Source organism: Ylistrum balloti, unplaced genomic scaffold (assembly GCF_031769215.1).
Source record: "Ylistrum balloti isolate Yb309-2 unplaced genomic scaffold, AGI_CSIRO_Ybal_v1 Utg370814, whole genome shotgun sequence".
NCBI lineage: Eukaryota > Metazoa > Mollusca > Bivalvia > Pectinida > Pectinidae > Ylistrum > Ylistrum balloti.
In genome coordinates this window covers 309,665-328,001 of record NW_026782471.1, presented here as the reverse complement: position 1 = coordinate 328,001, position 18,337 = coordinate 309,665, and the positions used below count along the sequence as shown (strand labels likewise).

At 35.8% G+C, this 18,337-nt stretch overlaps 1 protein-coding gene across 1 annotated transcript in view; it reads left to right on the top strand.

Annotated features, from left to right (window-relative positions):
• The window catches only part of LOC132558713 (receptor-type tyrosine-protein phosphatase N2-like), a 252,916-nt gene that overhangs the window by 52,776 nt on the left and 181,803 nt on the right, over nucleotides 1–18,337 (top strand). The window contains exon 2 of the mRNA XM_060223309.1: nucleotides 2,529–2,579. Coding sequence (XP_060079292.1) covers nucleotides 2,529–2,579 — 51 coding nt within the window. The remainder of the gene's footprint in view (nucleotides 1–2,528; nucleotides 2,580–18,337) is intronic.

The window sequence follows — 18,337 nt, the reverse complement described above, 5'->3', positions numbered from 1 at the left end:
TTTTGTCTGTATGTGATGTATGTAGTAACCATGGAGACATTTTGTCTGTATGTGATGTATGTAGTAACCATGGAGACATTTTGTCTGTATGTGATGTATGTAGTAACATCCATGCTTATTTGTTTAATTTGGTTTAGATAATTAACACCTATATACATTTGTTTGTTACCTGATGTTTATTTGTTTGATCTGTGGTAGATAATTAACACCTATATACATTTGTTTATTTGTTTGATCTGTGGTAGATAATTAACACCTATATACATTTGTTTGTTACCTGATGTTTATTTGTTTGATCTGTGGTAGATAATTAACACCTATATACATTTGTTTATTTGTTTGATCTGTGGTAGATAATTAACACCTATATACATTTGTTTGTTACCTGATGTTTATTTGTTTGATCTGTGGTAGATAATTAACACCTATATACATTTGTTTGTTACCTGATGTTTATTTGTTTGATCTGTGGTAGATAATTAACACCTATATACATTTGTTTATTTGTTTGATCTGTGGTAGATAATTAACACCTATATACATTTGTTTGTTACCTGATGTTTATTTGTTTGATCTGTGGTAGATAATTAACACATATATACATTTGTTTGTTACCTGATGTTTATTTGTTAGATCTGTGGTAGATAATTAACACCTATATACATTTGTTTGTTACCTGATGTTTATTTGTTTGATCTGTGGTAGATAATTAACACCTATATACATTTGTTTGTTACCTGATGTTTATTTGTTTGATCTGTGGTAGATAATTAACACCTATATACATTTGTTTGTTACCTGATGTTTATTTGTTTGATCTGTGGTAGATAATTAACACATATATACATTTGTTTGTTACCTGATGTTTATTTGTTTGATCTGTGGTAGATAATTAACACCTATATACATTTGTTTGTTACCTGATGTTTATTTGTTTGATCTGTGGTAGATAATTAACACCTATATACATTTGTTTGTTACCTGATGTTTATTTGTTTGATCTGTGGTAGATAATTAACACCTATATACATTTGTTTGTTACCTGATGTTTATTTGTTTGATCTGTGGTAGATAATTAACACCTATATACATTTGTTTGTTACCTGATGTTTATTTGTTTGATCTGTGGTAGATAATTAACACCTATATACATTTGTTTGTTACCTGATGTTTATTTGTTTGATCTGTGGTAGATAATTAACACCTATATACATTTGTTTGTTACCTGATGTTTATTTGTTTGATCTGTGGTAGATAATTAACACCTATATACATTTGTTTGTTACCTGATGTTTATTTGTTTGATCTGTGGTAGATAATTAACACCTATATACATTTGTTTGTTACCTGATGTTTATTTGTTTGATCTGTGGTAGATAATTAACACCTATATACATTTGTTTGTTACCTGATGTTTATTTGTTTGATCTGTGGTAGATAATTAACACCTATATACATTTGTTTGTTACCTGATGTTTATTTGTTTGATCTGTGGTAGATAATTAACACCTATATACATTTGTTTGTTACCTGATGTTTATTTGTTTGATCTGTGGTAGATAATTAACACCTATATACATTTGTTTGTTACCTGATGTTTATTTGTTAGATCTGTGGTAGATAATTAACACCTATATACATTTGTTTGTTACCTGATGTTTATTTGTTTGATCTGTGGTAGATATTTAACACCTATATACATTTGTTCGTTACCTGATGTTTATTTGTTTGATCTGTGGTAGATAATTAACACCTATATACATTTGTTTATTTGTTTGATCTGTGGTAGATAATTAACACCTATATACATTTGTTTATTTGTGTGATCTGTGGTAGATAATTAACACCTATATACATTTGTTTGTTACCTATATACATTTGATGTTTATTTGTTTGATCTGTGGTAGATAATTAACACCTATATACATTTGTTTATTTGTTTGATCTGTGGTAGATAATTAACACCTATATACATTTGTTTATTTGTTTGATCTGTGGTAGATAATTAACACCTATATACATTTGTTTGTTACCTGATGTTTATTTGTTTGATCTGTGGTAGATAATTAACACCTATATACATTTGTTTATTTGTGTGATCTGTGGTAGATAATTAACACCTATATACATTTGTTTATTTGTTTGATCTGTGGTAGATAATTAACACCTATATACATTTGTTTGTTACCTGATGTTTATTTGTTTGATCTGTGGTAGATAATTAACACCTATATACATTTGTTTATTTGTGTGATCTGTGGTAGATAATTAACACCTATATACATTTGTTTATTTGTTTGATCTGTGGTAGATAATTAACACCTATATACATTTGTTTGTTACCTGATGTTTATTTGTTTGATCTGTGGTAGATAATGAACACCTATATACATTTGTTTGTTACCTGATGTTTATTTGTTTGATCTGTGGTAGATAATTAACACCTATATACATTTGTTTGTTACCTGATGTTTATTTGTTTGATCTGTGGTAGATAATTAACACCTATATACATTTGTTTGTTACAGGTTGCCTGTTTATGGAACATCTTTGTCAGGTAGAAGAAGAGTGTGTAGATGGTGAGTATCATATTTCTACATCAGGCAAGATACTGGTCTAGGAGATTAAGGCAGATTTAAGGGAAGTTAAGACAGATTTAAGGGAAGTTAAGGCAGGTTTAAGGGAAGTTAAGGCAGATTTAAGGGAAGTTAAGGCAGGTTTAAGGGAAGTTAAGACAGATTTAAGGGAAGTTAAGACAGATTTAAGGGAAGTTAAGACAGATTTAAGGGAAGTTAAGGCAGGTTTAAGGGAAGTTAAGGCAGATTTAAGGGAAGTTAAGGCAGGTTTAAGGGAAGTTAAGGCAGATTTAAAGGATGTGAAGGCAGGTTTAAGGAAGTTAAGGCAGGTTTAATGGATGTGAAGGCAGATTTAAGGAAGTTAAGGCAGGTTTAAGAGTAGTTAAGACAGATTTAAGAGAAGTTAAGGCAGGTTTAAGGGAAGTTAAGACAGATATAAGGGCAGTTAAGGCATGTTTAAGGGAAGTTAAGGCAGGTTTAAGGGAAGTTAAGGCAGATTTAAGGGATGTGAAGGCAAATTTAAGGCATGTTAAGGCGGATTTAAGGGAAGTTAAGGCAGATTTAAGGGATGTGAAGGCAAATTTAAGGGAAGTTAAGGCGGATTTTAGGGAAGTTAAGGCAGGTTTAAGGGAAGTTAAGGCAGGTTTAAGAGAAGTGAAGACAGATTTAAGTAATGTGAAGGCAGATTTAAGGGAAGTTAAGGCAGGTTTAAGAGTAGTGAAGACAGATTTAAGAGAAGTTAAGGCAGGTTTAAGGGAAGTTAAGACAGATTTAAGGGCAGTTAAGGCAGATTTAAGGGAAGTTAAGGCAGGTTTAAGGGAAGTTAAGGCAGATTTAAGGGATGTGAAGGCAGGTTTAAGGGAAGTTAAGACAGATTTAAGGGAAGTTAAGGCAGGTTTAAGGGAAGTTAAGGCAGATTTAATGGATGTGAAGGCAGATTTAAGGAAGTTAAGGCAGGTTTAAGAGTAGTTAAGACAGATTTAAGAGAAGTTAAGGCAGGTTTAAGGGAAGTTAAGACAGATATAAGGGCAGTTAAGGCATGTTTAAGGGAAGTTAAGGCAGGTTTAAGGGAAGTTAAGGCAGATTTAAGGGATGTGAAGGCAAATTTAAGGCATGTTAAGGCGGATTTAAGGGAAGTTAAGGCAGATTTAAGGGATGTGAAGGCAAATTTAAGGGAAGTTAAGGCGGATTTTAGGGAAGTTAAGGCAGGTTTAAGGGAAGTTAAGGCAGGTTTAAGAGAAGTGAAGACAGATTTAAGTAATGTGAAGGCAGATTTAAGGGAAGTTAAGGCAGGTTTAAGAGTAGTTAAAACAGATTTAAGGGAAGTTAAGGCAGGTTTAAGAATAGTGAAGACAGATTTAAGGGAAGTTAAGGCAGGTTTAATGGAAGTTAAGGCAGGTTTAAGAGTAGTTAAGGCAGATTTAAGGGAAGTTAAGGCAGGTTTAAGGGAAGTTAAGGCAGATTTATTTCTAGAGATCAACTATGATCTATATATTCCCAAATTGCGTTTTTAATTCCTCTACCTTGTGGAAAAAAGTGAACTTTATTCTCTAATTCACTTATTTTTTGCATTCGAAGCCAAGAAATGGACCCAAATAATTGGGTCTGATTAAGAATCTGAAGTTCATAGGAAAATCTGAAAATATGTTTGATGAGAAATAACAAAATAAAAAAGTCAACTTGGTCAATGTTAAAAGTTCTGCCGAGGAATAGAATCTGTTAATAACTGCCAAGAAATAGAATCTGTTAATAACTGCAGAGGAATAGAATCTGTTAATAACTGCCGAGGAATAGAATCTGTTAATAACTGCCAGGTGTTGATACGTCTTGTGTACATATTTCATACTTTTTTTATAGGAAATATTCATGATTGTGCTATTTGATTTTATATAAAAGATATTTTTTTAATGATCATCTTTGGTTGTTTTATCCGTTTTTATCTGTTCCAACAGGAAGTATTTTTCAAGAAATTTTGGAGACTGAAAAAAGATTTCTCTGTAAATTTCTATAATTTTGAGATGAAATTTGTGGGTTTTTTTTTTGCAATTTTATTTTATCCTTGAAAATAGTGAGAAACATAACTCCTCGAAAATATCAATCTTTACAGTAATCATATATTCTGTATAAAGCCTTTTGTAATTTCCGTCTAGGAACTGCTTGATGATAGTTGTACAATGGACCTGAAAGTTCTCTCATTTAAGTTTTGATTGCTGTTGACAAAATTATCCACTAAAAGTAGTAAAAAAAATATATGTGTAAAAAAAGAAAATTGGATTAATGATTGTTTTTTGTAAGTGATAACATAAAAGATAAAAGATGTTATGATGCTGGGCAACTTCAATTGCATGTTCTGTCAGAAGCAAAGTCATAAGGTATATAGAGTTAACTCCCTTTTAAAAAATAATTATTAGTTGGATGCAGAAATAGTTTTACAGGAGTTATCTCTCTTCCCTCTGTATTCTTCAATAGTATTAAAAACTCTCCCTGTATTTCTGAAAGGAACATAAATCACATAAAAACAGATGAATCATTAGGTTAAATAGTATTTAACAAAAAGTTGAAAAACTAAAACTACTAACTAAATTCTAAAAAAAACATAATTAATTGAATATTAAAGAAAGATTAATAATTAATTGCATGCATATTAGTTAAAATACTTAATTATGAATTGAATATTAAAAAAGAACAACATTCATGAAATATCTCCCATGATCAAATGTTCCCTATAACAATGCTACTTTCCAATTCCTCTAGTTCACTGAATAATAAATGGAAATATTGGTGATCATCCCAGTAGTTAATCCTGAGGATAAGACTTTCTGCAGTAACACATTTTGCATTAAAATGAACAAAATATGTATTGTCTAATTATAAGTTTAAATGTATAAGATACTCTTTTCTGGGATTTGAATTTACTTCATAAATATTTGCTGGTTATATAATTTAAAAAAAAATACTAAATTCATGACTGTTAATAAAGTGAAATCAAATCCCTCGGAAATGTTTTCAATTATACAGTATCATGTGGTATATCATCATCTATATAAACTGATTCCGTTTGAGAAAGATTTTCTTCCACATAACATGTTGTTTAAATAAGGAATGTGCATTTTGATAGCTACTGAATATAAACTAATCATGACGTCCTTGAAATAGCTAAAACATTTTGAATACTTAGGATTAAACTTCAATGCCTCAGAGATCTTGTTAAGATTACCTGGTATGTTGTGTTAGGTTTTAGTAGTATACAATGTGAAAATTGTCCTAAGCATACCCCCAACAATACTAGTTTTCGTTGATCAAAAGTACACAGGTGTATTAAGATTTTGTTGGTACACAGTATAACTGTTTTACAAAGCTTGTCTGAAATAGATCTGGTTGATGACCAGTACACAGGTGTATTAAGATTTTGTTGGTACACAGTATAACTGTTTTACAAAGCTTGTCTGAAATAGATCTGGTTGATGACCAGTACACAGGTGTATTAAGATTTTGTTGGTACACAGTATGACTGTTTTACAAAGCATGATACATTTCTACATTCAGTACACTTGTAATATACCCATCAATTTCCTTCTGGATCAAAGATACAGTAATGAAATTAATTGGAAATAGAAATCAGAATCGGGAAACACTATATTTGTCTTTATGACAGTTTTACGGAGCTACACTACAAAGTACTCTCTTAATCTAAAAGCAAATAAGATATAATGATATCCTCGACTGGAGTACTAGTGGCAATGGTTGAAAAATCCAGTTTTAGCTGAATATCTGGTATTTATAGCCCCGAATGAAAATATTTTTATGGTGTTTATCATGAAAATTCTGACCTTCTATATATTATTGTGATAACAGTGATGTTGGATAAGACGTATCTAAATGTATGTCTGAGTCATGATTCACCCATGTCTTTATTACACCTGACTTCTTAAGTTATCCAGAAGATAATGATATATTTATCTTACCTGTTGGTTGTAAATCTTAATTTTCAATGGATTTAGACCTATGTGAATTGACAGGAGAATAAGAATGAGTGATGCTGAGTGAGAATGTGTGGTGTAGGATAAGGAAAGAATGATGTAGGGTGTGAATCATTGATGAAGGGTGAGAATTATTGATGAAGGGTGCAAAAAAGTGGTTTAGGGTGAGATCAAGTGGTGTAGGATGAGAATGAGTGATGCAATGTGAGAATGAGTGGTGTAGGGTGAGATGAGAATGAGTGGTTTAGGATGAGAATGAGTGGTGTAGGATGAGAATGAGTGGTGTATGGTGAGAAGGAGTGGTGTAGGATGAGAATGAGTGGTGTAGGATGAGAATGAGTGATGCAATGTGAGAATGAGTAGTGTAGGGTGAGATGAGAATGAGTGGTGTAGGATGAGAATGAGTGGTGTAGGGTGAGAATGAGTGGTGTAGGATGAGAATGAGTGTTGTAGGATGAGAAGGAGTGGTGTAGGGTGAAAATGAGTGGTGTAGGATGAGAATGAGTGATGCAATGTGAGAATGAGTGGTGTAGGGTGAGATGAGAATGAGTGGTTTAGGATGAGAATGAGTGGTGTAGGATGAGAATGAGTGGTGTATGGTGAGAAGGAGTGGTGTAGGATGAGAATGAGTGGTGTAGGATGAGAATGAGTGATGCAATGTGAGAATGAGTAGTGTAGGGTGAGATGAGAATGAGTGGTGTAGGATGAGAATGAGTGGTGTAGGGTGAGAATGAGTGGTGTAGGATGAGAATGAGTGTTGTAGGATGAGAAGGAGTGGTGTAGGGTGAAAATGAGTGGTGTAGAATGAGAAGGAGTGGTGTAGGATGAGAAGGAGTGGTGTAGGATGAAATGAGAATGAGTGGTGTAGGATGAGAATGAGTGGTGTAGATTGAGATGAGAATGTGTGGTGTAGGATGAGAATGAGTGGTGTAGGATGAGATGAGAATGAGTGGACTTTAGGGTGAGAATGAGTGATGTAGGATGAGAATGAGTGGTGTAGGATGAGAATGAGTGGTGTAGGGTGAGATGAGAATGAGTGGACTGTAGGATGAGAAGGAGTGGTGTAGGATGAGAATGAGTGGTATAGGATGAGAATGAGTGGTGTAGGATGAGATGAGAATGAGTGGTGTAGGATGAGAATGAGTGATGGAGGGTGAGATGAGAATGAGTGGACTGTAGGATGAGAATGAGTGGTGTAGGATGAGATGAGAATGAGTGGTGTAGGATGAGAATGAGTGGTGTAGGATGAGAAGGAGTGGTGTAGGGTGAGAAGAGATGATGAGTGGTGTAGGATGAGAATGAGTGGTGTAGGGTGAGAATGAGTGGTGTAGGATTAAATGAGAATGAGTGGTGTAGTAGGAGAATGTGAGTGAGTGGTGTAGGAATGAGTGGACTTTAGGGTGAGAATGAGTGGTAGGATGAGAATGAGAATGAGTGGTGTAGGATGAGAAGGAGTGATGTAGAATGAGAATGAGAATGAGTGATGTAGGATGAGAATGAGTGGTGTAGGGTAAGATGAGAATGAGTGGACTGTAGGATGAGAATGAGTGGTGTAGGATGAGAAGGAGTGGTGTAGGATGAGAAGGACTGTAGGGTGAGAATGAGTGATGTAGGGTGCGAAGGAGTGGTGAGAATGAGTGGTGTAGGGTGAGAAGGAGTGGACTGTAGGATGAGAATGAGTGGTGTAGGATGAGAATGAGTGGTGTAGGATGAGATGAGAATGAGTGGTGTAGGATGAGATGAGAATGAGTGGTGTAGGATGAGAATGAGTGGACTGTAGGATGAGAATGAGTGGACTGTAGGATGAGAATGAGTGGTGTAGGGTGTGAATGAGTGGTGTAGGATGAGAATGAGTGGTGTAGGATGAGAAGTGGTGTAGGATGAGAATGAGTGGTGAAGGGTGAGAATGAGTGGTTTAGGATATGAATGAGTGGTGTAGGATGAGAATGAGTGGTGTAGGATGAAATGAGAATGAGTGGTGTAGGATGAGAATGAATGGTGTAGGATGAAAATGAGTGGTGTAGATTGAGATGAGAATGTGTGGTGTAGGATGAGAATGAGTGGTGTAGGATGAGAATGAGTGAGTAGGATGTGTGGTGTAGATGAGAATGAGTGGTGTAGGATGAGAATGAATGGTGTCGTATGAAAATAGTGGTGTAGAATGAGATGAGTGTGTGGTAGGATGAGAATGAGTGGTGTAGGATGAGATGAGAATGAGTAATGTAGGATGAGAATAAGTGGTGTAGAATGAGAAGGAGTGGTGTAGGGTGAGAATGAGTGGTGTAGATGTAGAATGAGAGTGGTTAGGATATGAGAATGAGTGGTGTAGGGTGTGAATGAGTGGTGTAGGATGAGAATGAGTGGTGTAGGATGAGAAGGAGTGTTGTAGGGTGAAAATGAGTGGTGTAGAATGAGAAGGAGTGGTGTAGGATGAGAAGGAGTGGTGTAGGATGAGAATGAGTGGTGTAGGATGAAATGAGAATGAGTGGTGTAGGATGAGAATGAATGGTGTAGGATGAAAATGAGTAATGTAGGATGAGAATAAGTGGTGTAGAATGAGAAGGAGTGGTGTAGGGTGAGAATGAGTGGTGTAGAATGAGAGTGAGTGGTGTAGAATGAGGAGTGGTGTAGGATGAGAATGAGTGGTGGTTTAGGATATGAATGAGTGGTGTAGGATGAGAATGAGTGGTGTAGGATGAAAATGAGTGGTGCAGGATGAGATGAGATTGAGTGATGTAGGATGAGAATGAGTGGTGTAGGGTAAGATGAGAATGAGTGGACTGTAGGATGAGAATGAGTGGTGTAGGATGAGAAGGACTGGACTGAGAGTGGTGTAGAGAAAATGAGTGGTGAGTGAGATGTGTAGAGAATGAGTGGTGTAGGATGAGAATGAGTGAGTGTAGAATGAGTGGTGAGAATGAGTGGTGTAGGATGTAGGATGAGAATGAGTGTGGTTTAGGGTGAGAATGAGTGGTGTAGAATGAGAATGAGTGGTGTAGGATGAGAAGGAGTGGTTTAGGATGAGAATGAGTGGTGTAGGATGAGAATGAGTGGTGTAGGATGAGAATGAGTGGTGTAGGATGAGAATGAGTGGTGTAGGATGAGATGAGTGGTGTAGGGTGAGAAGGAGTGGTGTAGGATGAGAATGAGTGGTGTAGGGTGAGATGAGAATGAGTGATGCAATGTGAGAAGGAGTGGTAGAGGGTGAGAATGAGTGATGCAATGTGAGAAGGAGTGGTAGAGGGTGAGAATGAGTGATGCAATGTGAGAATGAGTGGTATATGGTGAGAATGAGTGGTAGAGGGTGAGAATGAGTGGTAGAGGGTGAGAATGAGTGGTAGAGGGTGAGAATGAGTGGTATATGGTGAGAATGAGTGGTAGAGGGTGAGAATGAGTGGTAGAGGGTGAGAATGAGTGGTGTAGGGTGAGAATGAGTGGTATATGGTGAAAATCAGTGGTGGAGAAAGAGAAGGAATAGCTCAGGGTAAAAATGGATAATGTTGGCCAAAAATATGTCATGTTGTACAAGATTGAGCTGACAGTCTATTTGACTGAGAATGATTGATACTGGGTGGAAATAAATTGTGTTGGCTGAGAATGAGTGACACTGGCTAGTGATCTCAATATTCCTGCTGTAATGTCACAAGATAATAGCACCTGTTCCAGGCCTTCTACAAGCTGCCATTAAATTACAGACATCTTGTTTGCCTTGGCAAATTGTCTGTTAACCAGCTATCTTCCATTCTCACACCATCACTGCTTTCTCTATAATCCTAATTTACTGTAAATCCCTTTAATATCCTGCTGTTTTGTCAGGAAAAAATGCTTTTAGGTGAATTATTAGAATGGATGAAAATGGAAGTATTGCTGTATGGTCTGCCATTGTGGAAAACTTGGATGACAAATATAGATTAGTATGTGTTGATTCTGTTACACGATTTCTGATAGACTTGATTCAAGAAGATGTACAGTGTATTTCTTGTTTTTGGAACCAAATTCATTGTTTTTGTTTTTTCATTTTTTTGTTTGTATTAAATTTGCTTTGTTTAGATTTATATAAACAACTTTTTGTCAAAAAACAAATTAATGTTGATTTTAAGTTGATCTAGAAATAGTCCTCTTTTAAATTTAAATATTCATAATTACCAGAGACTGTAACTGTTTTAAAAACTATATTTGATAATACAAGAATAAAGTTTTCATATATTTATATAATCTCTTTGGAATTGTTGAAAGTTTGATGACAATATTGACATCAATTTAATTCTTTTTGATAAAAGACTTAATATTGTTCTTACTTCATAAATTTTTTAAGTGTAATTATGTTTGTTTTTCATACATAAGTAAAACAGATTTATAGAAATATAACATTGTGTAAAATTTCAATTGAATTTAAGGTTTGAGAACCGTTGGTGATGTGGTTTGATACAGTGACAGTTAGAATCGGCTGATTACCAAGTTAACTTCTATACATTTGACATTTGCATGTTCTTGAGCAATTTTCAACAAAATTTGAATAGATGTTTAAAAATACAAAATGATCTTAAAAAAAAGAGATCAGATGTTAATTTAAATCATCACCATTCTTACCAAAAAGAGAAAAAAAATTACAGTGAATGAAGTGATGTGGTAGAGAGGTGAGAAAATCTCTACTGTACAGCTATCAGTGTAATTAGTACTGACAAAATATAGTTTGAATCATTGACTGTTCTATCTGTACAATGTCAATCATGGTGAATTTCATTTCAGGGAAGATAAAAGGATAGATGAAAAAAGAAAAAATCAATTCACTTTCCACAATTTACATGTCTAGACACACGTTTCTGTTTTCACTAGGCATTTTCCTTAATGAGTTGAATAGATCTAGGTTCTACAAAGGCTTGTTTGATTTTAAATAAGATCAAAGCAGTCGTCAATATACCACCTCCATCTGCATCGAGGCTTTACTGAGCAACACGGAGAAAATCCTTTTGACCTTTTCCCATTGGTTAGAATAGTCCGCAGAATCTAAATCCTATTTCTTCGGAAAAGAATAAGCTTTTATCCGGGGGACACGGAGGTAAAAAAATCCTATACTATATATCAGGCTTATTAAGTCTGTGAACCCACAACTAGATGATGTTGGTATATTTTCTACTTGTGATGCTTCCAGAATACAAATTATGGCTTTTCGGCCCGTGATACGTGGTAATATGAATAAAACATTAGCTTGCTAATGACCAATTCAATTTTATCCTAATTTACCTTCTCGTCTTTTTTTCCCCGGAATTCCACAAAGAAGAGAGACCATAGAAGGCAGGATAAAACATCAATGATGCCGTCAGTATGGTGACACCGATTTCTTTGATGCGTTTATAGAACACGCGGTGTGCCATTGAGATTAAACATATCCTCATACATGTATATGTATACAAAGCAATTTTACAAGAGCTCATCAACACAGAACAAATTCTTTATTTTCAATTTTTCAGTATGATGAATTTTTCACCACAAATTAATAAATGAAATCAATCTTATTTTTCAAATTGTCAGATCGAAAAAATAAGTTGATATGTAATTCAAGAAAGTACGCAAGTACATCAATTTATAAAAGAAGAAAGACTTCAATTTTTCACATACATGGATACAGGACTGATACATTACAGTAGATACAGGACTGATACATTACAGTAGATACAGGACTGGTACATTACAGCAGATACAGGACTGGTACATTACAGTAGATACAGGATACATTACAGTAGATACAGGACTGGTACATTACAGTAGATACAGGATACATTACAGTAGATACAGGGCTGGTACATTACAGTAGATACAGGACTGATACATTACAGTAGATACAGAGCTGATACATTACAGTAGATACAGGATACATTACAGTAGATACAGGGCTGGTACATTACAGTAGATACAGGACTGATACATTACAGTAGATACAGGACTGATACATTACAGTAGATACAGAGCTGGTACATTACAGTAGATACAGGACTGATACATTACAGTAGATACAGAGCTGGTACATTACAGTAGATACAGGAGCTGGTACATTACAGTAGATACAGGACTGGTACATTACAGTAGATACAGAGCTGATACATTACAGTAGATACAGGACTGATACATTACAGTAGATACAGAGCTGGTACATTACAGTAGATACAGGACTGATACATTACAGTAGATACAGGACTGATACATTACAGTAGATACAGGACTGATACATTACAGTAGATACAGGACTGGTACATTACAGTAGATACAGAGCTGGTACATTACAGTAGATACAGGGCTGGTACATTACAGTAGATACAGGACTGATACATTACAGTAGATACAGAGCTGATACATTACAGTAGATACAGGACATGATACATACATACAGTAGATACAGGACTGGTACATTACAGTAGATACAGAGCTGGTACATTACAGTAGATACAGCTCTGTTTGATTTCAGTAGATACATGTCTTATACATTACAGTAGATACAGGACTGGTACATTACAGTAGATACAGAGCTGATACATTACAGTAGATACAGGGCTGGTACATTACAGTAGATACAGGACTGATACATTACAGTAGATACAGGACTGGTACATTACAGTAGATACAGAGCTGGTACATTACAGTAGATACAGGACTGATACATTACAGTAGATACAGCACTGGTACATTACAGTAGATACAGGACTGGTACAGTACAGTAGATACAGGATACATTACAGTAGATACAGGGCTGGTACATAACAGCAGATACAGGACTGATACATTACAGTAGATACAGAGCTGGTACATTACAGTAGATACAGAGCTGGTACATTACAGTAGATGCAGGGCTGGTACATTACAGTAGATACAGGGCTGGTACATTACAGTAGATACAGGGCTGGTACATTACAGTAGATACAGGATACATTACAGTAGATACAGGGCTAGTACAACAGGTACATTATAGTAGATACAGGGCTAGTACAACAGGTACATTACAGTAGATACAGGACTGATACATTACAGTAGATACAGCACTGGTACATTACAGTAGATACAGGACTGGTACATTACAGTAGATACAGGATACATTACAGTAGATACAGGGCTTGTACATAACAGCAGATACAGGACTGATACATTACAGTAGATACAGATCTGGTACATTACAGTAGATAAAGAGCTGGTACATTACAGTAGATGCAGGGCTGGTACATTACAGTAGATACAGGGCTGGTACATTACAGTAGATACAGGGCTGGTACATTACAGTAGATACAGGATACATTACAGTAGATACAGGGTTAGTACAACAGGTACAGTATAATAGATACAGGGCTAGTACAACAGGTACATTACAGTAGATACAGGACTGATACATTACAGTAGACATTACAGGATACTGGTACATTACAGTAGATACAGAGCTGGTACATTACAGTAGATACAGAGCTGATACATTACAGTAGATACAGAGCTGGTACATTACAGTAGATACAGGATACATTACAGTAGATACAGGACTGGTACATTACATTACAGTAGATACAGAGCTGATACATTACAGTAGATACAGGACTGATACATTACAGTAGATACAGAGCTGGTACATTACAGTAGATACAGGACTGATACATTACAGTAGATACAGGACTGATACATTACAGTAGATACAGGACTGATACATTACAGTAGATACAGGACTGGTACATTACAGCAGATACAGGACTGGTACATTACAGTAGATACAGGATACATTACAGTAGATACAGGACTGGTACATTACAGTAGATACAGGATACATTACAGTAGATACAGGGCTGGTACATTACAGTAGATACAGGACTGATACATTACAGTAGATACAGAGCTGATACATTACAGTAGATACAGGATACATTACAGTAGATACAGGACTGGTACATTACAGTAGATACAGGACTGGTACATTACAGTAGATACAGGATACATTACAGTAGATACAGGACTGATACATTATAGTAGATACAGGACTGGTACATTACAGTAGATAGAGGATACATTACAGTAGATACAGGACTGGTACATTACAGTAGATACAGAGCTGATACATTACAGTAGATACAGGGCTGGTACATTACAGTAGATACAGGACTGATACATTACAGTAGATACAGGACTGGTACATTACAGTAGATACAGAGCTGGTACATTACAGTAGATACAGGACTGATACATTACAGTAGATACAGCACTGGTACATTACAGTAGATACAGGACTGGTACAGTACAGTAGATACAGGATACATTACAGTAGATACAGGGCTGGTACATAACAGCAGATACAGGACTGATACATTACAGTAGATACAGAGCTGGTACATTACAGTAGATACAGAGCTGGTACATTACAGTAGATGCAGGGCTGGTACATTACAGTAGATACAGGGCTGGTACATTACAGTAGATACAGGGCTGGTACATTACAGTAGATACAGGATACATTACAGTAGATACAGGGCTAGTACAACAGGTACATTATAGTAGATACAGGGCTAGTACAACAGGTACATTACAGTAGATACAGGACTGATACATTACAGTAGATACAGCACTGGTACATTACAGTAGATACAGGACTGGTACATTACAGTAGATACAGGATACATTACAGTAGATACAGGGCTGGTACATAACAGCAGATACAGGACTGATACATTACAGTAGATACAGATCTGGTACATTACAGTAGATAAAGAGCTGGTACATTACAGTAGATGCAGGGCTGGTACATTACAGTAGATACAGGGCTGGTACATTACAGTAGATACAGGGCTGGTACATTACAGTAGATACAGGATACATTACAGTAGATACAGGGTTAGTACAACAGGTACAGTATAATAGATACAGGGCTAGTACAACAGGTACATTACAGTAGATACAGGACTGATACATTACAGTAGATACAGGACTGATACATTACAGTAGATACAGAGCTGGTACATTACAGTAGATACAGGACTGATACATTACAGTAGATACAGAGCTGGTACATTACAGTAGATACAGGACTGGTACATTACAGTAGATACATGATACATTACAGTAGATACAGGACTGGTACATTACAGTAGATACAGAGCTGATACATTACAGTAGATACAGGACTGATACATTACAGTAGATACAGAGCTGGTACATTACAGTAGATACAGGACTGATACATTACAGTAGATACAGGACTGATACATTACAGTAGATACAGGACTGATACATTACAGTAGATACAGGACTGGTACATTACAGTAGATACAGAGCTGGTACATTACAGTAGATACAGGGCTGGTACATTACAGTAGATACAGGACTGATACATTACAGTAGATACAGAGCTGATACATTACAGTAGATACAGGACTGATACATTACAGTAGATACAGGACTGGTACATTACAGTAGATACAGGATACATTACAGTAGATACAGGACTGGTACATTACAGTAGATACAGAGCTGATACATTACAGTAGATACAGGACTGGTACATTACAGTAGATACAGGACTGATACATTACAGTAGATACAGAGCTGGTACATTACAGTAGATACAGGACTGGTACATTACAGTAGATGCAGGACTGATACATTACAGTAGATACAGGACTGGTACATTACAGTAGATACAGAGCTGGTACATTACAGTAGATACAGGACTGATACATTACAGTAGATACAGAGCTGGTACATTACAGTAGATACAGAGCTGGTACATAACAGTAGATACAGGACTGATACATTACAGTAGATACAGGGCTGGTACATAACAGCAGATACAGGACTGATACATTACAGTAGATACAGAGCTGGTACATTACAGTAGATACAGGACTGATACATTACAGTAGATACAGCACTGGTACATTACAGTAGATACAAGATACATTACAGTAGATACAGGGCTAGTACAACAGGTACATTATAGTAGATACAGGGCTAGTACAACAGGTACATTACAGTAGATACAGGACTGGTACATTACAGTAGATACAGGATACATTACAGTAGATACAGGACTGGTACATTACAGTAGATACAGGACTGATACATTACAGTAGATACAGAGCTGGTACATTACAGTAGATACAGGACTGATACATTACAGTAGATACAGAGCTGGTACATTACAGTAGATACAGAGCTGGTAAATTACAGTAGATACAGGACTGATACATACAGTAGATACAGAGCTGGTACATTACAGTAGATGCAGGGCTGGTACATTACAGTAGATACAGGGCTGGTACATTATAGTAGATACAGGGCTAGTACAACAGGTACATTACAGTAGATACAGGACTGATACATTACAGTAGATACAGGATACATTACAGTAGATACAGGACTGGTACATTACAGTAGATACAGGACTGATACATTACAGTAGATACAGGACTGATACATTACAGTAGATACAGGACTGATACATTACAGTAGATACAGGACTGGTACATTACAGTAGATACAGAGCTGGTACATTACAGTAGATACAGGATACATTACAGTAGATACAGAACTAGTACAACAGGTACATTACAGTAGATACAGAACTAGTACAACAGGTACATTACAGTAGATACAGAACTAGTACAACAGGTACATTACAGTAGATACAGAACTAGTACAACAGGTACATTACAGTAGATACAGAACTAGTACAACAGGTACATTACAGTAGATACAGGACTAGTACAACAGGTACATTACAGTAGATACAGGACTAGAACAACAGGTATACCCTGTACATGAATGATATGGTCATTTTTTATGTTGAGTTCGTGTGTTTTTCTTTATCTGGGATTTAGCCATGCTCATTATTCAGTTCTTAGCTGACATCTGTCTGTCAGAGATGATATTATAAGCAAATTGTATTTTTTTATCTAATCGCTAAACACATCCCATCGGCATCTTCCTGTGACCTTCACTTCTAGGAGAAAAATATTGTGTTTGCTCCCAAAGGTCATAATGAAATAAATACTATGTTCATGTGAAGGCTTAATAATTAATGTTTAAGACAAAAATATGGTATTATATTCAATATTATGTAATGTTTGATGCCTAGGGAAATTCTTTCATACATGTTTGTGCTGTACATGTGTATGACAATATACAATAAATCAAGGGGGCCCTATTGTCACTCGGTATAGAACAGGATTTTAGCGGTGAAACAACACGACTCCATGGACAATATCCTCTTGTTTTAGGCTTGGCTTAATTCCGTCTGGCGGAATCGTATAGTCAGTACAGTAAATATCTGTATTGCCATGGCGACTTTGCGTTTCATGGTATATTGTCATGTGGTGATGGTCGGTCTCCTGCTCTAGGGGTATAAATTGTGGCTGTGTGCAGGAGAAATGAATTAAAGAGACAGTGCAATGATTCGCTATCTGAGAAATGTCGGCTTGAGTGTGTTACAATGAGTTGGCTGCGAGTTAACCCTTTCACATAGGGCTATAGTAGTTATTTAGTTTAGATCTAGGTTATAACCAACAGCACAAGTGCCAATCCACAAGTGATGGATATACTATCTACAGTCTCAGTATCGACAAGATTTAGAAATTCTACTGACAGTGATATTTGGGTTAACTCCCTTTGGTTTGTTGCTTTGCTGAAGTACTACAAACGTTTTCATCGTAGAGATATTCCAGTTTTAATTATTATCACTTCTCTGAATATATCTTGTCTTGCTTTTCAATTAAAAAAACCATTCTAAGACGATTTTTCGATTATTTTTTTCAATGGTGA